The 18,251-nt window shown below is 54.5% G+C and overlaps 1 protein-coding gene across 1 annotated transcript in view; it reads left to right on the top strand.

Annotated features, from left to right (window-relative positions):
- The first annotated feature begins 700 nt into the window (after positions 1 to 700).
- The window catches only part of LMF1 (lipase maturation factor 1), a 79,219-nt gene continuing 61,668 nt past the window's right edge, over positions 701 to 18,251 (top strand). The window contains 3 exon segments of the mRNA XM_077906025.1: positions 701 to 796; positions 799 to 889; positions 14,744 to 15,053. Of these exon segments, the coding sequence (XP_077762151.1) occupies positions 716 to 796; positions 799 to 889; positions 14,744 to 15,053 (482 nt within the window). The 5' untranslated portion in view covers positions 701 to 715.

The following is an 18,251-nucleotide window of genomic DNA, read 5'->3' as shown; positions in this document are numbered from 1 at the left end:
CAAGGACCAGTTTGCCCACTAACCGCCTTCCTTTAAGGAGTGCCCATGAGCCCACCCACTGGGCGCCACCTGTCCTGAGCGGTGCCTGGGTGGAGTTGCTGATGTTGTCACCAGGTTCAGCGGGGCCACAGGTGGGTAAGTTCTTTCCTGGGGACCCTCAATGCACCACCCTCCCCCAGGCCTGGAGGTGCGGTCTGGAGAGGGGTGGGAGTCCTGCCCAAGCCGACGGACCTGGCTGATTTCAGGCCCCTGGCTAGCCGTGTGGCTGACACCCCGACACCCTCCCCGGACAGGAGGTGAGGGCGTGGTAAGGGGACACCCGGGGACCCCGGCCGCGCCGTGAGCCGGCTCTGCTCCAGCCCTGCCTCTGCTGGAGCGCGGCTCCCGGCTGCGCACACGGACGCTGAGCGGGCCCACCGCGGTCCCGGCCCACCCAAGGGAGGGCGCAGGCGGGCAGCCGCCCAGGTGCTTACGCGGCCCCGGTGACGGAAGAGCCGAGGCCCGCGCGGTGCAGCGGAAGCCCGGGGAGGACCTCCCGTCGCCCTCCCGGCGGCAGCACCACGCGCGGCCTGCGGGGGGCGCCCGCGCGCCCGCACTAGAGCGCGCTCCCCGCCCGGGGCGTGGCCAGTCGGGGGGCCGTGGCCAGGCTCCCGCTCGGGGCGGGGCGTCCGGGCGCGGGGCGCTCCCGGCGCATGCGCACTGGTGGCCCCCCGCAATGGCGGCGCCCGAGGAGTCGCTGAGGAAGCGGAAGGCCGGGAAGGCGGGCGGCGGGCCTGGGTCTCCGCCGGGGCCGGGGCTCGACCCCCCACGGGCTGCTCGGCCGGCCTCCGGGCGGGCACTTTCTGGCTGACTAGGATCGTGCTCTTGAGGGCCCTCGCTTTCATTTACTGTGAGTCCGGGGGCCCGGGGCTCCGTCGCTGCTGCCCTCGCCTCCGGGTCTCCCCGCGGGACGCGCCCCCGGGACTCCTGGCCTCGCCCCGCCTCCGGTCCACACCCACCCTGCCCCACGGCGCCCCGCGGCCCCACGTGCCCCTGGCCGGGACGCTGCCCCCCGGAACGCGCCTTCCCATGGGGGCGCCCCTCCCCCCCGACGCTCACCCCCAACCCCCTGAGACGCTCACCCCCTCCCCCGGGACGCTCCACCCTGCCCCCCCCGACGCTCCCCCCGGACGCTCCCCCCGTCCCCTGGGATGCCGACCGCCCCCCCCCCCGACGCTCCACACCCCCGTCCCCCCGACGCTCCCCCTCCCCCCCACGCTCCTCCTCCCCCCCACGCTCCTCCCATGCTTGCCCCTCCACGCTTCCCCCCTCCTCCAGACGCTCCCCCCAACCCCCTGAGACGCTCACCCCCCCCCCCCCGACGCTCCCCCCGGGACGCTCCCCGCCCCCACGTCCCCTGGGATGCCGCCCCCCCCCACGCTCCACACCCCCGTCCCCCCGACGCTCCTCCCCCCACGCTCCTCCCATGCTTGCCCCTCCACGCTTCCCCCCTCCTCCAGACGCTCCCCCCAACCCCCTGAGACGCTCACCACCCCCCCCCCACGCTCCCCCCGGGACGCTCCCCGCCCCCACGTCCCCTGGGATGCCGCCCCCCCCCACGCTCCACACCCCCGTCCCCCCGACGCTCCTCCCCCCACGCTCCTCCCATGCTTGCCCCTCCACGCTTCCCCCCTCCTCCAGACGCTCCCCCCAACCCCCTGAGACGCTGATGCTCCCCCCCACGCTCCTCTTACCCCCAGACACTTCCCCCGACGCTCCCCCTTCCCGAAGACGCTCCCCCCTTCCCCGGGACGCTCTCCCCCCACGCTCCCCCTCCCCCCCACACTCCCTCCTCCCTGAGACGCTCTCCCCCACGCTCCCCCTCCCCCGGGACGCTCCCCCCCACACACACACTCCCCCACGCTCCTCCCTGGGACTCTCCCCCCCCCACCTCGCCCCCCTGGGACGCTCACCCCTGCCCCTCTGGGACTCTTACCCCCTGTGCCCTCCTGGGACGCCCCCCCAAGGAGTCCCTTGTCCTGGGGATGGCCGGCCTCAGAGGACGCATCCCCCTAGACCCCCCCCTTGGTACTCTACCCCCTATCGTCCCTCCCCGGGACCCTCATCCCGAAACCCCTTCTTCCGGGACATTTGCCCTGCCCAATGCTCCTGCCCTCAACTGGCTCTGGGTGCCCCCCTGCGCTTGCCCCCCCTCGCCCCTCGCAGGGCCCCCTCCTTTCAGGAGGATACCCAGTGGAGTGTGTCTCCCTCTCTTCTTCCCGCTGGGTGGGCTGAGGTCTGGAGCAGCGGGGGTGGGGGACGAGGGTGCTGGCAGGTGCCTTCCCCACCCATGCTGGTGGGCCTCCACGGCCTGGGCGCTGGGCATCTCAGCTGTGCCTCAAGCTCTCCCCTCCCGGAGGAAGAGGCAGTGTCCTTGAGCCAGGACCAAGCTGGCTTTTGTGTGTCCTGCCTCAGGGGGGCGACCCAGGGCCCTGGGGTCACCTGTGTGGGCTCTCCTGGTACCTCCCTGCCCTCTGTCCCTGTAAAAATAGTTCCTGGCTGCATGGCAGGAGCCTCCACAGTTTTAAATAGCCGTCCTGAGTGGTTGAGCCAGCTGTCACTTGGCAGAAGGCAGCCGAGACAGGGTTGCCCCGGAGGTCTGCGTGGACTGTTGAGGGGGCAGCAGCCAGGCGCCTCCCTGGCAAGCACGGCTAACAGCAGCCTCAGGCTCTGGGGGAGCGGGGATCCCCTGTTCAAGTTGGGATGGTTCTGGCTGCTGGGTCAGGCACATGTCTTAGGGCGCTGAGCGCAGAGCCACCTGCCTTGAGACGTGTGTTTTCTCCCTGGCTTCTCTCTGTTTGGGGTAGACTCCGTGTTTTCGGCTGTGTGAAGGCCTCGTTTCCCATCGTCCCGGGAGGATGTTCTCTGGCCGAGATGGCCCTGGGCAAGTGGGCACACATCCTGCCGTGGTCTCTGCCTAGAGAGTCCAGATCATTCTGGTAACAGGAGCTACATCAGAGTTTCTGAAGTCCCAGGGTTTTTCATGATGCCAACGGGGGCTGCCCACGTGTCACTTGATGATGAATTTTAGAGTTGTCCTTGCGGACTCCCGACCCCACCACAGGCTGCACGGGGAGCCCCTGCCCTGGGCTTCATCCTCTGCATGGTTAAGAGAGTTCCTACAACAGATGTTGCTGTCCGTGTACCTGTTGGCACACCTGTGAGCGTGCAGCTGCCTCAGGGTTCTGTGCGTGCTGCTACCCTCCGCCTAGGGGCAGCTCCTGCTTCAGAAAACTTCCCGGACTTCTTGCTGATAGTCTTCATTGTCGCTCTTTGTCCCCATGGGATGCTCTTCCACTGTGTCTCCCTTCCATCCCCCGTGCCCCACTCCCAGCCCCTTGGTGTGGACTCTCAGGACACAGACGGCCCACGCAAGAGGACCCTGATCCTCTCGGGCTGTAGTCACAGTTCCTCAGGTCTCACGTCACTGTCTGGTGTTCTTTTGTTCTCTCTTTGCTGGGATTTATCCCCAAACAACTTTCAAGAAAGAATTTGGAGGTGAACTTCCTGTGTTTCTCTTGCACCCGTGGGAATTACTGATTTTCTTGAGTCTTTTTTTTTTTTTTTTAAGATTTTATTTATTTATAAGAGACACAGAAAGAAAGAGAGAGAGAGGCAGAGACAGGCAGAGGGAGAAGCAGGCTCTATGCAGGGAGCCTGACGCGGGACTGGATCCTGGTCACACCCTGGGCCGAAGGCAGCGCTAAACCGCTGAGCCACCCGGGCTGCCCTGATTTGCTTGGGTCTTAGTCTCAGTCAAAGCAGGTTTTCTCAGAACTTTTTGGGTTGATGATGAGAAGTCGTCACACAGCCTGACCCCTGCTGCTCCCAGATGCCTAAACAGAACACATCCGTTTGTCTCCGTGTATACTCTGGCATCAAACGTGTGTGGCGGGGTTTTCGCCAGAAGCAGTCCTGACACTGTGTGCCCGGCTCAAGGGCAGGCCCTCGGGCTGAGGGCCCTCCCACGAGCCCGCCCCCACCTCAGAATGCCATCCACAGGTCCAGGCTGTCAGCTGTGCTGCTGGCCCCCCAGCTGTAAGTCGGGGTTCTCACGACCCCTTCCTGGACCCGTAATTTGCTGGGACGGCTCACTTAGGTTTCGGGGGAACACCTCACTTAGGTTTTCTGGTTCATCATCAAGGGGGTCGACTTGGGAACAGCAGATGAAAGACACCCATGGGGAGGTTGGGAAGGGGCGCCGAGCTTCCAGGCCCTGCCCCTCCCGGCACCTCCACGTGTTCCCGCCCGAGGCTCCCGAACCCCTGCACCTCGGGCTTCTGAGCAGGCCCCGTGGTTGACCAGGCCCCTGGTGGTGGGCAGGGTGTGCAGCCTTCTGATCCCACGTCGGGTCCCCTGGCCACCAGCCCACAAGCTCTGAGAGTCACGTGGTTGGTGTGAACCCAGGTAAGGGGGCAAGGGGCTTGTTCTGCTCCCTGGCAGCCCTGGCCCTCAGGAACTTCCCAGGAGGCAGGATGGGGAGCAGAGAAACACTTCTCCTCCTGGGGCGGCAGCCCTGTGACCTGAGTTTTCCTCTGGAAGCTCTCAGAGCCCCTGATGCTTCTCATCTTATTCTGGATCCTTGCTATTTGCTGATGTGTCTGTGTGGGGGTCCCTTCCTCATTCTTTCCCAGGGACTCAGTCGGCTCGTTCATTCTCAGGACTCCTGCGCTCCTGGGCAGCTTCTGCCTCGAGGCCCTGTGTGTCTGAACACCCCGAACGTGCCCTGTTCAGGACCCCTGCCCCATCAAGCCTCCCAGCTTGGCTGGAGCCTGCCTGAGAAGCCACTTCACGAGGCTAAGCAAGGGTCTTTTGGAGCAGATGGGTCCCTCCTAGGCCCTGTGGCCTTTGTCAGTGTGGCCACCCTGGTCAGCTGAGTGTCCATGAGGGGTGACAGAGGGGTCTCCCAGGAGCTCTGAGCACTGTGGGAACACGGGATGTGGACACCTCAACAGATTGCCTGTCTCAGCTCTGCACTGGCCACGGAGTCCCTGGGATAACATCTCTTTGAAAATCCTCCTCCTGGGCACCTGGTGGCTCAGTGGTTAAGTGTCTGCCTTTGGCTCAGGGCGTGACCCCAGGGTCCTAGGTTCAAGTCCCGCATCAGGCTCCCTGCAGGGAGCCTGCTTCTCCCTCTCTCTCTCTCTCTCTCTCTCTCTCAATAAATAAATAAAATCTTAAAAAAAAAAAAAAGAAAGAAAATCCTGCGAAGGGTCTCCAGGCTAGTTCAACTCTGATTCCTGCTTTTGCTTCACACGCAGGTTTTGTGCACTTGCCCTGTTTCTTTCCTTACTTCTGTTACATGTGGTAGTTTTATGCCTCCTTGCCCCTGACCAGCAGCCGCTAGAGGTGAGTCTACCCTGCACTTTCCAGAAGCAGCAGCTTGTTGCCCTCCCCGTCAGGGTATGTGACGGCTCCCCAGGCTCTCGCAGCTCAGACGGCGTCCGGTGCAGGGTGGAGCAACACCGTGGGCATCGTACTTGCACAACTCTTAGCTGTTCTTTGGACATTTTGAGGAAAAATGGAACTGAAAGAAATCCTGCTTCGTTGTATATAGTTGGTTCTGAGAGTTCGTGGAGATGAGTTCTTGTTCTGTGCTCTAGGCCACTAGGGTTCTAATGAAATGCTCTGCTTGGTTTTATAAGGTTCTTTGAAAAACGCTTCCAGGTTGTTGAAAAAATGAGTAACACTGCCTACTTCTGAGCTCTCTACAGCACGTGCCTCTAAAGGAAAAGCCCTGGACACTGCTGTGCCAAGGGCCAGAATTTCACCACACTAAGAAGCAGCCCGCAGACATTGGCGTTTGGGGATGATTCGGTTTTAATTTTATAGCAATTCATCTGGATGGGAGAGAAACGTAAATATTTGTTTGTATGTTTTCTTTTTTTTTTTTTTTAATTTTATTTATTCTTGAGAGACACAGAGAGGGAGGCAGGGTCCATGTAGGGAGCCCAATGTGGGACTCCATCCCAGGACCCCGGAGTCACGCCCTGAGCCGAGCCTAAGGCAGTCACTCAACCACCCAGCCACCCAGGCATCCCTATTTGTTTTCTAAAGAAAATATTTGCAGACATCCTTGATAATGCATATTTCGGTAATTGGTCACCTCTCCTAGAGGAGTCTCTGGGTTACCCCTCCCGCCCCCCCCCCCCCCCCCCCAATGAATGGCTGAGCACCTCCAGGCCTCTGCCTGGCCTCCTGCCTTCCTAGGTGGGGGTGGGGGCTGACTAAGCCTTTGTAGGTTCAGTTGATTGGTTTAGCTAGCTTTTGAGATGCTGGGATATTTTGACTTTTTCACTTCTTTCTACTCAGCTGTTTCTATAACAGAAGTGGAAGTTGAAATACGCTTTCTTTTCTGAAATTTTAATCCAAGCTAATGTTCATTGTTTCCTGGTAAGTAAGGTAGGAAGTTTCCTATGCTTGCCTTAGAATTGCTTTTTAAAACTAATTGGTGAGTGCTGCTTGGGTGCTCAGTAGGTTGAGTGTGTGCCTTGGGCCCCCGTCTCGAGAGGAGGGGGTCCTGGGATAGAGAGCACTGCTCAGCGGGGAGTCTGCTGCTCCCTCTCACTGTGCGCCCCCCCCGGTGCACACTCTGTCTCTCAAATAAATAAAATCTTCAGGAGAAAAACAATTGGTGAGACTGGCGGGCCTGATAGCTCAGTCGGTAGTGCGTCCGACTCATGATCTTGGGGTTGTGAGCTTGAGCCGCACGTTGGGCATAAACATTACTTAAAAAAACGAGAGGCCCTGGGCAGCCCAGGGTGTGATCCTGGGATCCCGGGATCGAGTCCCAGGTCAGGCTCCCTGCATGGAGCTTGCTTCTCTCTCTGCCTGTGTCTCTGCCTCTCTCTGTCTCTGTGTCTCTCATGAATAAATGAATACAATCTTTAAAAAAAAAAAAGAGAGAGAGAGAGAGAGAAGCCCTAGAACTAATTGGCTTAGTTAATTTAGTTTAGTTTAGCTTGGTTTAGACCAAGCGTTTTCCCTCCATGGCGATGGAGTGTGAGTTGCGGTTTGCAGGAGGAAGCACATGCCTCTGTTCAGCCGTTGCTAATTAGGTCCCTATGTGGGAGAGCCCCAGGGTTCTGGAATGGACCGCGGCCACCTAAGTCAGGGAAGAGACGGGCTGAGCTCCACCTGGGGGAGCACCCTCTGGAGGTCCACTTCTGCCCAAGGTGGAGGCAGGTGAGGGAGAAGAGCGCCAGCGTGAGCTCCGCTGCCCTCCCACTGACCCTCTGTGGTTGGGTGGTGGGCTTTCATCTTCAGGTGACTCCCACCTGGTGGCCCTTCCACCACCAGAGCCCGCCCCTTGGCCTCCCGTGGTCATGTGAAGGGCAGGCCTCACTTTTCTTTCTCCGCTGCTGTGAGCTGCATATAGTGGGCTTTCAAGAAACTTAACAAACAACTATTAGGCAAACTCCGGACTTCATTGGGATTCCCACCAGGGCCCTTTCCGGTCCCAGGCCCCCGGGCCACACTGCCCTCAGCCGCCTCGCCTCCTGCGTCCCCCTGGTCTGCAGGACTCCCCTGGCTTCTCAGGACCCTGACAGTTTGATCATTTCTGGTCCCGTATTTGGTACGACGCCCCTCACCCCGGGCGTGTCTGGTGTGTCTCCTGACGAGATGGTCACCAGATTGGGCGCCTGGGTCCACACGGCTCCACGGGTGATGCCGACCCGGGTCACCCGGTGAGGTGCGTCTGCAGGTGTCTCCTCCCGTCGGGTCACTGGGCCCAGCGTGTGCCCGGGTCATCATCTGGGATTCCTCTGTAGGGAGGGCTTGTGCGCTCCCTCCGCTTCTTCCTTGGTCCTCACCTTTCCTTACGCGTTGGGTTACGGTCCCACGTGGCTCCTTACCGTGGCTTCAGATTGCCCGGCCCTGCTCAGCACTGGTGCTTTCTGCTTGGTCCCCTCCTGCCGCGGCCACATGCTTCCATTCCTTCTGTTTCGGCTCTGCCTCACGCCAGTGCCGTCGAATGCCTCGGGCCCCTCATGTCTCCCGGCCCTAAGGCTTGCCATTTCTCCAGTTGTAGTTCCTTTGATTGGAGAGTGGTGTTAGAGACCCAGATCTGTGTGCCGGGAGTGCCAGTCGTTGTGCGTGGGGTCATCTGCATCTCCACATCTCCGCATCCGCATCCCTGCATCTCCACCCCAGTGTCTGCTGAGGGTACCCTGAGTTCACACTGGCATCTCCCATCCGAATCCAGCACCCAGGGTAGGTGCACTCCTTCCTTCCTTGAGCGTCTGGAACTTCCTGGGCCCCTGGTGAGTATCTGGCCCCACCATCGGCCATGGTTTAATTGCTCCACCCACTGCACCTGCAGAGCAGTTCCAGAATTGTCCGCCTGCCTCGTGAGAAAAACCAGCCAGGCTCCAGTGTTTATAAACCATTCCTTTGGTCTCTGTCCTCACAGTTTTCACTCCAAGCATTTTCCAAAGTTACTTAGGGCGGCTCTCCCCCCATCAGCTCAGTGTGGTCGTGTTAGACATTGGCCATCACCTTCCATTCCTTTGTCACACTCTGCATTCCATCCCAGTGTCCCCTGACCCCCAGATTGGCTTGTTTTCATCGTTTGTAAACATTAAGGTTCACTTTTTGTGACATGTGCTTCTATGGGTTTTGACAAACCCATGCTCACCCGTCACCCTGGAACCATACCAATAGTTCCGTGCCCCCGACACTCCTGTGCACAACTACTGCCCCCCCACCGCACGCCCTGCGGTTGTCCACATTCTGCCCCTGTGGCTTTGCCTTTTCTAGTGTAAATGGAATCCTGTAGTATGGAGCCTTTGAGTGTGGATTCTGTTAGTTCGCGAAGGGCATTTAGGACCCTCCATGCTGCGGCATAAACCAGCGGCTGGCTTGCGCGTTTTGTCTTGATGGTTATCCCAGTGTGCGCATTGGCCGCCTGTATTTCTGTTTGCTCCCACGTGAGGGACTCTGCTGTCCCGGTGTTAGCAGCAGTAAACCATGTGCGTGCAGGCCCTCGTGTCGTGTAAGTGTTCACTTCACGCTTAGGCAGATCCCTAAGCATCTAGTTTCTGGGTCATAGATGATAAATCTTTTTTTTTTTTAAGATTTTATTTATTTATTCATGAGATACACTGAGACAGAAGCAGAGACACAGGCAGAGGGAGAAGCAGGCTCCCTGCGAGGAGCCTGATGTGGGACTTGATCCCCGAACTGGGATCATGCCTGGACTGAAGGCAGGTGCTCAACTGCTGAGCCACCCAGGGGCCCCTCGCGCTGGGGCTTTAATTGGCGTATCCTCAATAAATGATAGCATCTTTCTTGCGTGTATTTACCATCTGTGTATCTTATTTGTGTGAAACCGATGACTCAGTATCCAGATATTTTGCCCCGTTTAAACATTGGGTTGGGGATCCCTGGGTGGCGCAGCAGTTTGGCGCCTGCCTTTGGCCCAGGGCGCGATCCTGGAGACCCGAGATCGAATCCCATGTCGGGCTCCCGGTGCATGGAGCCTGCTTCTCCCTCTGCCTGTGTCTCTGCCACTCTCTCTCTCTCTATGTGACTATCATAAATAAATAAAAATTAAAAAAAAAACAAAACATTGGGTTGTCTGTTTCCTTACTCTTGAGTTTTAGTGGTACTTTAAATTGTCTGGATACGAGTCCTTTGTCCGGGCCTTTATGTGGTTTGTAGATGTTTTCTCCCCATCTGTGGCTTGTCTTCTCATTCTCTTACAAGTATCATTCACAGAACAGCAGTTTCTCATGTGACGAAGTACAGTTGATCAGTTTTTTTCTTTCTTGGGTCACACTTCCGGTGCTGTGTCTGAAGACTCACTGCCACACCCGAGCCATAGATTTTCCTTTAGAAGTTCCCTAATTTTACATTCCGCGTTGAGCTCTGTAGTCCTTTTTGAGTAAGTTTCTGTGGAAGGTGTGACATCTGTGTCTGGGCTGGTGTGTCTGCATCTTCGTGACGGATCAGCTGGCTGTACTGGTGTGGGTCCATCCCTGGGCTCTGTGTCCTGTTCCCTGGCGTCCGTGACCCTCCTTTGCCAGTACCACGCTGTCTTGATTGCTGTAGCTTTGTAGTAACTCTTGAAATTGGGTAATATGAGTTCTTCAACTTTGTTCTTTCTCAGAATTATTTTGACCGTTTTAGTTCCTTTGCTTTTCCACATCCATTTTAGAATCAGCTTGTCAATATCTACAGAGAAGCTTACTGGATATTTTGATGAAGATTGCATTGAATCTATAGATCGGATCAGAGAGAATTGGCATAGATGTAATGCTGACTCTCAGTCCATAAACTCATCAGTCCATAAACATGATGCATCTCTCCCTTTATTTAATCTTTTTTTATTCCTTTTGTTAATGTTCCGTGTGTTTTCCGCATACAGATTCTGCTTGTGTTTTCTTAGAGTTTTTTCTATGTACTTTTTGGGGATTGCTATTTATTGTAATTTAAAAATTCAGATTACAGTTCATTCCTGATATATATGAATACAATTGACTTTTATGTATTGCTCTCGTATTTTGTGACCTTGATAAACTTTTTTTTTTTTTTTAAGATTTTATTTACTTATTCATGAGAGATACAGAGAGAGACAGAGAGAGAGAGAGGCAGAGACACAGGCAGAGGGAGAAGCAGGCTCCATGCGGGGAGCCCGACGTGGAACTCGATATCGGGAACCCAGGATCACACCCTGGGCTGAAGGTGGCGCTAAACCGCTGAGCCACCCGGGCTGCCCAGATAAACTTATTTATTAGGTCCAAGAGGGGTTTTTTTGGTATTTTTCTGAGATTTTCTACGCAAAGCATTGTATCATCTGTTAACGAAGACAGCTTTTTTGCTTTCTTTCCAGTCTATATGCTTTTTACTTCTTTTGGTGACCTCACTGTATGAGCTGGGAGTTCCCATACAGTGTTCAGCAGGGTGGTGCGATGTCCTCATTTTGATCAGATCTCAGGGGAAAGGACTGAGGTGCTGGCCTGGAGTCTGGTGCTGGCTGTTGGTTTTTCATAGCCGCCCTTGTGGGCTGATGCAGTTCCCTTCTGTTCCCAGTGTGCTCAAAGTTTTTATGAGCGGCTGCTGAATTTTGTCACTGTTTTCATGTGTCCGTTGATACTCTTACTTCATCTGTTATTTCGGTGAATCACATGACTTTGTGAGTGTCGAACTAGCCTTGTGTTTCTGGCATGCAGTTATTTGTGATTTATTACCTGTATTTCTTCTTTTGAGAGTCTGGGTAGTTTGTGTCTTTCGAATAATTGGTCTGTTTCAACGGAGTTGCTGAGTTTATGATCTTGGAGAGATTTGTGGTATTCCTTTATGATCTTTCTAATGTCTCTGGAGCCAGTAGCAGGGTTCCCTTCTCTGTTCCTGATACTGCTTCTCTCTTTCTTGATTAGCCTGGCTAGAGGTCTATCAATTAGGTTCATCTTTTTTAAGAACCAACTTTGGGTTTTCTTGATTTTCTCTATATTTTTCTGCTTTTTAATTTCATTGACCTCTACTCTTAAGTTTTTATTTTTTATTTTTATTTTTATTATTATTATTTACTCTTAAGTTTTTATTTTTTTATTTATTTATTTTTTAATTTTTATTTATTTATGATAGTCACAGAGAGAGAGAGAGAGAGAGGCAGAGACACAGGCAGAGGGAGAAGCAGGCTCCATGCACTGGGAGCCCGATGTGGGATTCGATCCCGGGTCTCCAGGATCGCGCCCTGGGCCAAAGGCAGGCGCCAAACCGCTGCGCCACCCAGGGATCCCTACTCTTAAGTTTTTAAAGGTTTCTTTCCTCCTGCTTGTTTTGTGTATCACTGCTATTTTTTTCTGATTTTTTAAAGTAGAAGTTTAGACTTAAGTCCTTTCTATTTTTCTAACACGAGCACTTTACTGTAAATTTCCATTTAAGTGCCACTTCAACAGCGTCCTGCAATTTTTGATATGTTGTGTTTTCAATTTTTATCCAGTTATAAAAAATCTTATAATTTTGCTTCTGCTTATGGGATCCCTGGGTGGCGCAGCGGTTTGGCGCCTGCCTTTGGCCCAGGGCGCGATCCTGGAGACCCGGGATCGAATCCCACATCGGGCTCCCGGTGCATGGAGCCTGCTTCTCCCTCTGCCTGTGTCTCTGCCTCTCTCTCTCTCTCTCTCTCTCCGTGTCTTTCATGAATAGGTGATAAAATCTTTTAAAAAATAAAAAATAGGGCAGCCCCGGTGGCGCAGCGGTTTAGCGCTGCCTGCAGCCCAGGGCATGATCCTGGAGACCCTGGATCAAGACCCACGTCAGGCTCTCTGTATGATGCCTGCTTCTTCCTCTGCCTGTGTCTCTGCCTCTCTCTCTCGCCTCTCTCTCTCTCTCTCTCTCTGTGTGTCTCTATGAATAAATAAATAAAATTTTTAAAAAATAAAAAAAAATAAAAAATAAATCTATGGTTTATTTAGAAGTGTGTGGTGTAGTCTTGAAAGATTTAGGTATGTTTCCAGTAACATCCTGTGGCTGATTGGTTTGGGGCACACATTATTTAGATTCCAGTTCTTTTTTGTATGTTGATCTTTACTGTATGGCTCACAGCGTGAAGCATCCTGGCGAATATTGCACATGTAGTTGAAAATCGTATATTATTTTGCTGTTGGGTAGAGTGTTCTAAGGATGTCACATTATTATGTCTTACTTTTTCATACTATATGGCAATCTATAAGTGTCAGGTCGAGTCAATAATATATACATAGGATACAGACATATATGTATTATGTGAGGTTTATTTTTTATTATTTTAGGTGAGGTTTAAATATATGTAAGTTTTGTTGGTAGATTCATGCACATTAAATATTACTATGTCCATTTGTTGATTTGCTGTAATTGTGCAGTGTCCTTTCTCATCCCTCATATTATTCCTTGTTTTTATGTTTCTTTTATCTGATATTAACATAACCATCAGCTTTCTTTTTTTTTTATTAAAGATTTTATTTATTTATTCATGAGAGGCACAGAGAGAGAGAGAGAGAGAGGCAGAGACACAGAGGGAGAAGCAGGCTCCATGCTTTAAAAAAAAAAAATTCTCATTTAAAGCAACATTTAAAATCTGTACTGCTAGTTGTTTTCTATTTGTTCCTTCCGTTCTTTTTTTTTTCCCTCTTTTCCTGCCTTCTCTTTGGTTAGTTTAGCATTTTCTATATGATTCCATTTTTGTGTCTGTATTATTATTTAGAATTGCTTAAATTTTTATTTGCTGTCCCATAGAACTTGCAGTGAACATTTTACTTTTTTTCTTTTAAGATTTTACTTATTTATTCACAAGAGACACACACACAGAGAGGCAGAGACACAGGCAGAGGGAGAAGCAGGCTCCATGCAGGGAGCCCGACGTGGGACTCGATCCCAGGACCCCAGGATCACGCCCTGGGCTGAAGGCAGGTGCTAAACTACTGAGCCACCCAGGCATCCTCCTGAACATTTTATTTATTTATTTTTTATTTATTTATTTAAAATTTTATTTATTTATTCATAGAGACACACAGAGAGAGAGAGAGGCAGAGACACAGGCAGAGGGAGAAGCAGGCTCCATGCAGAGAGCCTGACGTGGGACTCGATCCAGGGTCTCCAGGATCACGCCCTGGGCTGCAGGCGGCGTTAAACCGCTGCGCCACCAGGGCTGCCCCCTCCTGAACATTTTAAATTAATCTGAGCCTCCCTCCATGTGATAGTTACACTGGTTCTGTGTGGTACATGGTCCTTCTAGGAGTGTGTTCCAGTGTCTCTCTCCTGCGTCTGTGCTGTTTTCTCGTATGCTTTCCTTCAAAGGCTTTATTCATTTTTTTCCTTTTTTTTTTTCTTTCCTTCATAGGCTTTAGTTCATTGTTGCTGGCTTTGCCTTAGATGAGGGGTCGCACACATTTCTATAGCCTAAACCAGTGTGTGTGGAACTGGAACCCAACCACCGCCATGCTCCATTCTCTACCTCCATCCCATCCCTGCCTCGGGATGCGGTTTTACTCACCCTGCAGGTTTTACTCACCCTGCAGGCGTCATCAGCAGCACCTGGCCATGTGTGTGTGTGTGTGTGTGTGTAACCGCCCTGAGACGGCCTGTTACCTGGCTCTTTCCCCCTTGGTGGGCGTTGAGTTTCCCTGCTCTTCACGTTCACAGCTAGAAATGCTATGCTCTCTCTCCTCCCGTCACATCCCTTTGCAAACACATCCGTGCACTCAAGTCTAGAGAATGCAAATGTACTCTTGTAGGAGTGGGACTTGAAGGAAACCAGTGATCTGAGTGCAGGTGATCGTGACTTCCCCGTGAGCTGTGGCACGAGCTCTGGGCCCTGTAGCCCGTCTGGAAGGGGCACCACTGACCAGGCCTACAGGCAGTGGAGACGTGTGTGATGACGACAAATGCTAAGTGTGGTCTGGGGTCATTAACTGGCCGTTCACTGGTAACTAGATACATGTGTTCCGTCAGCGTCCATCTGGTGTGCACATCCATGACATGTGTCGGTAGACACAACCCACGTAGGTCTGTATATATGTACACATAAAGCCTCGCTTCTCCAGATTGGGTCTTCCAGTATTTCTGCCAAGATTTTGAGAATTAGACCTCTTGTGTCCCGCCTTGACTCCAAACCGTTGCTCAGACTCCACTTTGTCTACTCGCCCAATGAGGCCCCTTCCTGCGAGTGTCCACGGATGGCTGGGCTCCTGCTCATGGTCCTTTGGTCTTTTTCTTCCAGTTGTGGCCTTCCTGGTGGCTTTCCATCAGAACAAGCAGCTGATTGGAGACTGGGGCCTGCTGCCCTGCCGAGCGTACCTGAAGAGCGTACAGCAGTATTTCCGGGGCCACGTGGGCTGGGACGCCGTGAGCTATGCACCGACTGTCCTCTGGCTGCTGGACTGGTCACACATGGACTCCAACCTTGACGCCCTGGCGCTTCTCGGGTTGGGCGTCTCATCTTTTGTCCTGGTCACCGGCTGTGCCAATATGGTGCTCATGGCCACTCTGTGGGTTCTCTACATGTCCCTGGTCAACGTGGGACAGATCTGGTAAGTAGGAAGAGCCGGGGTCCTGTAGAGCAGGCATGCAGTACCTCAGCGTCCTGGGCATGTCACAGGCCACAGAACAAGCCATAGCCTCAGGGCAGCGGGGGACACGAGCAAGCTTTCTTCTTACATTAGTTCAGAAGAGTATTGCCATCTTAACTCGGTGGTAGTACAGTCTGCTGGTTGCCAGTCGACCAAAATCCAAGGGACTTTCTTTATTGAGAATAATCACGACTCTGTAGGGCATGGCATGACTACCCCCAGAGACCCGGTAGTCAGCATCCTGGGGCTGGGGAAGCTCTGAGGTGGATGCAGGGTTGCGCGTGGGCTTCTGGGAGGGCTCTGGTCGGAAGGGGGGGTTTGATTTGGGAGGCTTGTTTTTTCTGTTCTCCCCCCTGTGGCTCCTTCCTTGTTCAGGAGGAACCAGTACCAGCTCATGCCAGGAGTCACAGGCCAGGCTGGCCCTGCTGGGGTTGGGGGCAGTGAGCTCCCATGCCAAGCAGTCGGAGGTGGCAGTGGAGGCCCCACTGGTGTGGAGGCTGGAGAAGTCCTGCGGGAAGTGAGAAGGGGTGTGCAGGGCGGCACACCGTCCTGGGAGGCCCAGGAAAAGTCAAGTGGCCATGGGATGCTGTGCTGTGTTTGAGCAGGTCACAGGGATGCCTGTCTGCTTTCCAATTGTGGGCTCCAGAGGGAGAGAAGAATCACCCACCAGAGGAAGCACTGGGGACTTTGAAGAAAAGACAGTTTTGAGAGAAGCTCTGGGGAGGGGTTGGTGTCTGTGCAGATGCATAGGGAGTAGACGTGTGCGTCTGCATCTGTGCAGATGTGGAGGAGGGTAAGCATTTTCGGGGTGACTTGGAGTGTTCTGACCAAGCGGCCGTCGGTCCTCTGGGCGAAAAATGTAGGTCCGGGGTCCCACCAGTCTGTCCATCGCAGGCCCAGGGTGGAGAGGCTCGGTGGTCCTCCCAGAGCGTGGGCTGCAGCCCAGACAGTCCCCGCCTGGGCACGTGGGATGGTCCCTCAGTGTGGCCGTGGGCTGGGGGCTGTCCGGCGGGCCGCGTCAGCTACCCCGACTGCAGTTGCACCAGGCGTGCACCACTTGGAGAGGAATCGGGCTGGACCCTTGCCTGGCCCTCTTCCTGGCTGTGTGAAATGCCAGTTAGCGCCGCCCTGGGGAGGACAGGTGGGCATGTGGGTCGCCCTGAAAACCCCTCTGCGGCGCCCATTCCCGGGCCCTCCTGTCACGGTGTTACTGTTGACCGTGGAGGTGGGTACGGGGCCACAGCACATTGGGTGGGGTCCGGGTGACTGTCCCACATGCCTCCTGCTCATCAAGCAGCTACAGAGCAGCGGTGAGCGTGATGCGTCCTTCACTGCCACCTGTTCCTTCCCTGTGGAGTTCCCGGAGCTCACGCCAGAGGTGCAGTCCTCTCTGCCTCCATTCCCTGGGTCAGGAGCTGGTGTTTACCCACACGCAGGGACTCTGGCTGGCTTTTCTGTGACCTCTTAAGAAGCTACCGGTTTTTGAGATGTGTGATTTTATTTTTTAATTGTATTTATTTATTCATGAGACGCACAGAGAGAGGCAGAGACGCAGGCAGAGGGAGAAGCAGGCTCCCTGTGGGGAGCCTGATGTGGGACTCGATCCTAGGACCCCAGGATCACACCTGGGCTGAAGGCAGACGCTCAACTGCTGAGCCACCCAGGCGTCCCGAGACGTGTGATTTTAATCTACGCCGGAGGAGAGAGAGTTCTCGGCACCTTTTTCCCTTCCTAGTGGTTGCAGGCCCACAGCAGCGAGCGCACCGACTCCAGAGACGGGAGGCTTGGGTCAGGCCTACTGTGCATAGCACCGGAAAAATCGTTCTCACTTTAAGTTTACCGTAAAAAGTATTTCCTAGTATTGTGAAGAGTACGGTCGGGAAAGATTAACCCCAGGTTTAAATTTTTGAAAACCAGTTTGGGTCCACGTGACCAAAAATAGTCCTATACTGTTTTCCCTGAAAAAGATACTCTGCTCCCCTTTCTTGGATATGTAAAAAAGAAAAACGTGATTCAAAAGTAACTTAAGTTCACTGAAGCAAAATAAAATAAAACTGTAAATAAAATAAAATAAAATCTTCTCAGAGATGCGGCAGGAGATGTTTTAGGTGAGAGCTCTGTCAGTGGAGACCCGTGGTCTCTGCCATGCTGGTGAGCCAGAGCTGCACACTGCTTGCTTGGCACAGATGGGAGGCCGTGGGGGGCTCCCGGGCACCTGCACCCAGGTGAGGTGGCCCTGCACCCTCTGCCTCCACAGTGTTTCCAGCCCCGTCCTTGACTCAGTTTCCCTGATGGACGAGAGTTTCGGGTCAGAGGCACATGAAAAACTTACCAAGTGAGGACCCCTCATGTAGACTGTTTTTTTCCTGGCACCCCAAAATGACAGTGACACAGACTATTCCTTGCATGTCCCATTTATTTAACGTTGAGAGAAAACAATATTTATTTGGGGCGAGATGCTCAGATAACAGACACTGTCGACAGGATATCTGGCAGGTGTTGCCCAGCTGCTGTTCCGTGGCAGGGCCAGGAAGCCCGTGGGGGGCCAGGGGGCGCTTCTCCGAGGGCAGCGCTGCCCTGCTTTGGGGCCCCTGGGTGTCGGCCCTGCGTCTGGCCACTTTGCCGCAGGGGCACGGTGGCTGTGGCTGTCTCTCTCCCTTCCCTGCGCTGGGCGTCCTGCCTCGGTCCTGACACTGCACGGCAGGTGGGGGCTCACGAATCCACTCCATCTTACCCTCGGGAAAGTGGCCTCCTTCCAGGCAGCGGGGGCTCCACAGGGTGATCCTGTGCCCTCGGATTCGGCCAGTGGAGCACTGATTTCATGGAGTCTTTGTCGTGGCTGCAGGCGGCACAGCAGGAGGGAGCCTGGGGACCCGGCGGGGCGGGCTGGGGGTTAGCCAATCAGCAGCACCCCGGCGGGTCCTGGCCTAGAGCTGCAAGGCCCGAGCGCTGGGGCCTGTGGTGGGGGTGGGACGGCCGTGGGCTGGACGCTCAGCCACTCTGAGGCCACCCCCTCGGCCCCACCAACACCTGGGCCCGTGGCTCTGGCCGCACCCTATGTAGAGTCCCAGTCATCAGGTGAGAAGCGGGGAGACCTGGGACCGACTCCCCACTTGTCCATGTTTCATCAGATGCCACATCCTCCTGATTTTACCCATA

The sequence above is a fragment of the Canis aureus genome, chromosome 8, assembly GCF_053574225.1.
Source record: "Canis aureus isolate CA01 chromosome 8, VMU_Caureus_v.1.0, whole genome shotgun sequence".
Lineage (NCBI taxonomy): Eukaryota > Metazoa > Chordata > Mammalia > Carnivora > Canidae > Canis > Canis aureus.
Note: the sequence above shows the minus strand (reverse complement) of the source record. Positions and strands in the feature narration are given on the sequence as shown.